General features: G+C 39.1%; 1 protein-coding gene across 1 annotated transcript in view; it reads left to right on the top strand.

The window, feature by feature from the left end:
- The window catches only part of CARNMT1 (carnosine N-methyltransferase 1), a 38207-nt gene that overhangs the window by 33570 nt on the left and 3071 nt on the right, over nt 1–1566 (top strand). Inside the window, exon 7 of the mRNA XM_013007515.2 lies at nt 688–791. Coding sequence (XP_012862969.1) covers nt 688–791 — 104 coding nt within the window. The remainder of the gene's footprint in view (nt 1–687; nt 792–1566) is intronic.

Here is a 1566-nt window from a genome sequence, read left to right as displayed (position 1 = left end):
TGTTTTCACCTCCATCTTCCATGAAGTCTTTTCTATAACTTGTCTTTCCTTCACACTCTTGCTGAGCCAGCATTGCGTAACAACCCGTCTCTGACTTCATATGATAGACAGTTTTTATCTGCAATTTTTTGTTCCCTTAATGGAGTTAACATTTATAGTATGCCTTTGGAATTGCAAGAGATGGCATTTCTGATTCAATTACTTCTTCAGAAACTTGAGAGTCACAGGTGTGAGTTCATGGTGGGTGAGGAGTTATATGCAAGGCTGATGTACCAGCGGGACTTCACTCCGCGTGAACGTAGCTCCAGCACTGGACTGTGGATAACTGGGCCAGAATTTGGAAAATCTGAATCAGTATCCCAGGCAAACGTAAAGGTTCTTTACTACTCGGCTACCAGTGTCTGAGAACCTTTGCAAAAACCCAAACCCACTGCCACTGCGTCAATTCCAACTCCTTAGGTACCTTAGACAGGGCTTATTAGACTGTAAATCTTTATAGGAGCAGGTAGCTTCTTCTCTCTTCCTGTGGAGCAGCTGGGCTTGACCTTGCAGTCAGCAGTCCAATGCTTACCTGACAGCACCATCAGGGCTAAAGAGACTAACATACTGAAGTTGGAATTCAGGTTGGCACAGTTACTAGTGCAAGTTTACATTCAAGTGATTCATTCATATGTCTTTAAACCATAGGTCCTCTGCTGTACCACTTTGAAAATTTGGCAAATGAACTTTCTATAGAATTGAGCTATGAAGATATAAAAAATGTTGTTCTGCAGTATGGATTCCAGGTAGAGGTAAGGGTAAAATGAAGTATTTACAAAGTTTAATTTTCAGTTACTGGCTTTATGAATCTCTTCTCTATGTTCTCATTTGTAAAGTGAGGAGAATTTTGGATGTCAGAATTATAAAATTTGGGATAACATATGTAAAGGGAAAGCTGCAATCCTTCCTGTAATATAATTTATTTGTACGTGATAGCTGATCATCTTTATAGTATTTGACTATAGACTTCACTGATCAATACCAAGTAGATAGGTCTGTAGGGTAGCAGATAAGGAGCCGTGTGTCAAGGAATGCTTTTAACTATATGACCTCTGGTGTTGTTTTTCTTTCATCTTCTACACTATTAGGAAGTTTTATGATATTTTGACTATTGTGCTCCAGTTGTACATTTATTTAGAGGCATTCCATTGATTTGGTTTGTTAAATAGTGAAATAATGTATTACAGCAGTTTTGAATGCAAGTTCTGGCCTCCAAGTTTGAGTCCCAGTTCTGTTCTACCCTGTGTGTTTTCAGTGTGGCTTTGGACAACTTCTCGGAGCTGTCTGTGCTTCAGAGTCTTTGTTGTACAATGGGATTACTCGTAGCACCAATCCTAGGGGAGAATTAAGTGAATTAATACACGGAATAGTGGTGGTCACATTAAGTGTGCAGTGTTGTTGAGTGGCTATTATTAGTGAATTAATACGCGGAATAGTGGTGGTCACATTAAGTGTGTAGTATTGTTGAGTGGTTATTATTAGTGAATTAATACACGGGATAGTGGTGGTCACATTAAGTGTGTAGTA

The sequence above is a fragment of the Echinops telfairi genome, unplaced genomic scaffold, assembly GCF_000313985.2.
Source record: "Echinops telfairi isolate 266 unplaced genomic scaffold, ASM31398v2 ScPeMD7_22;HRSCAF=79, whole genome shotgun sequence".
Taxonomy (NCBI): domain Eukaryota; kingdom Metazoa; phylum Chordata; class Mammalia; order Afrosoricida; family Tenrecidae; genus Echinops; species Echinops telfairi.
This window is presented reverse-complemented; position numbering and strand designations above follow the sequence as displayed.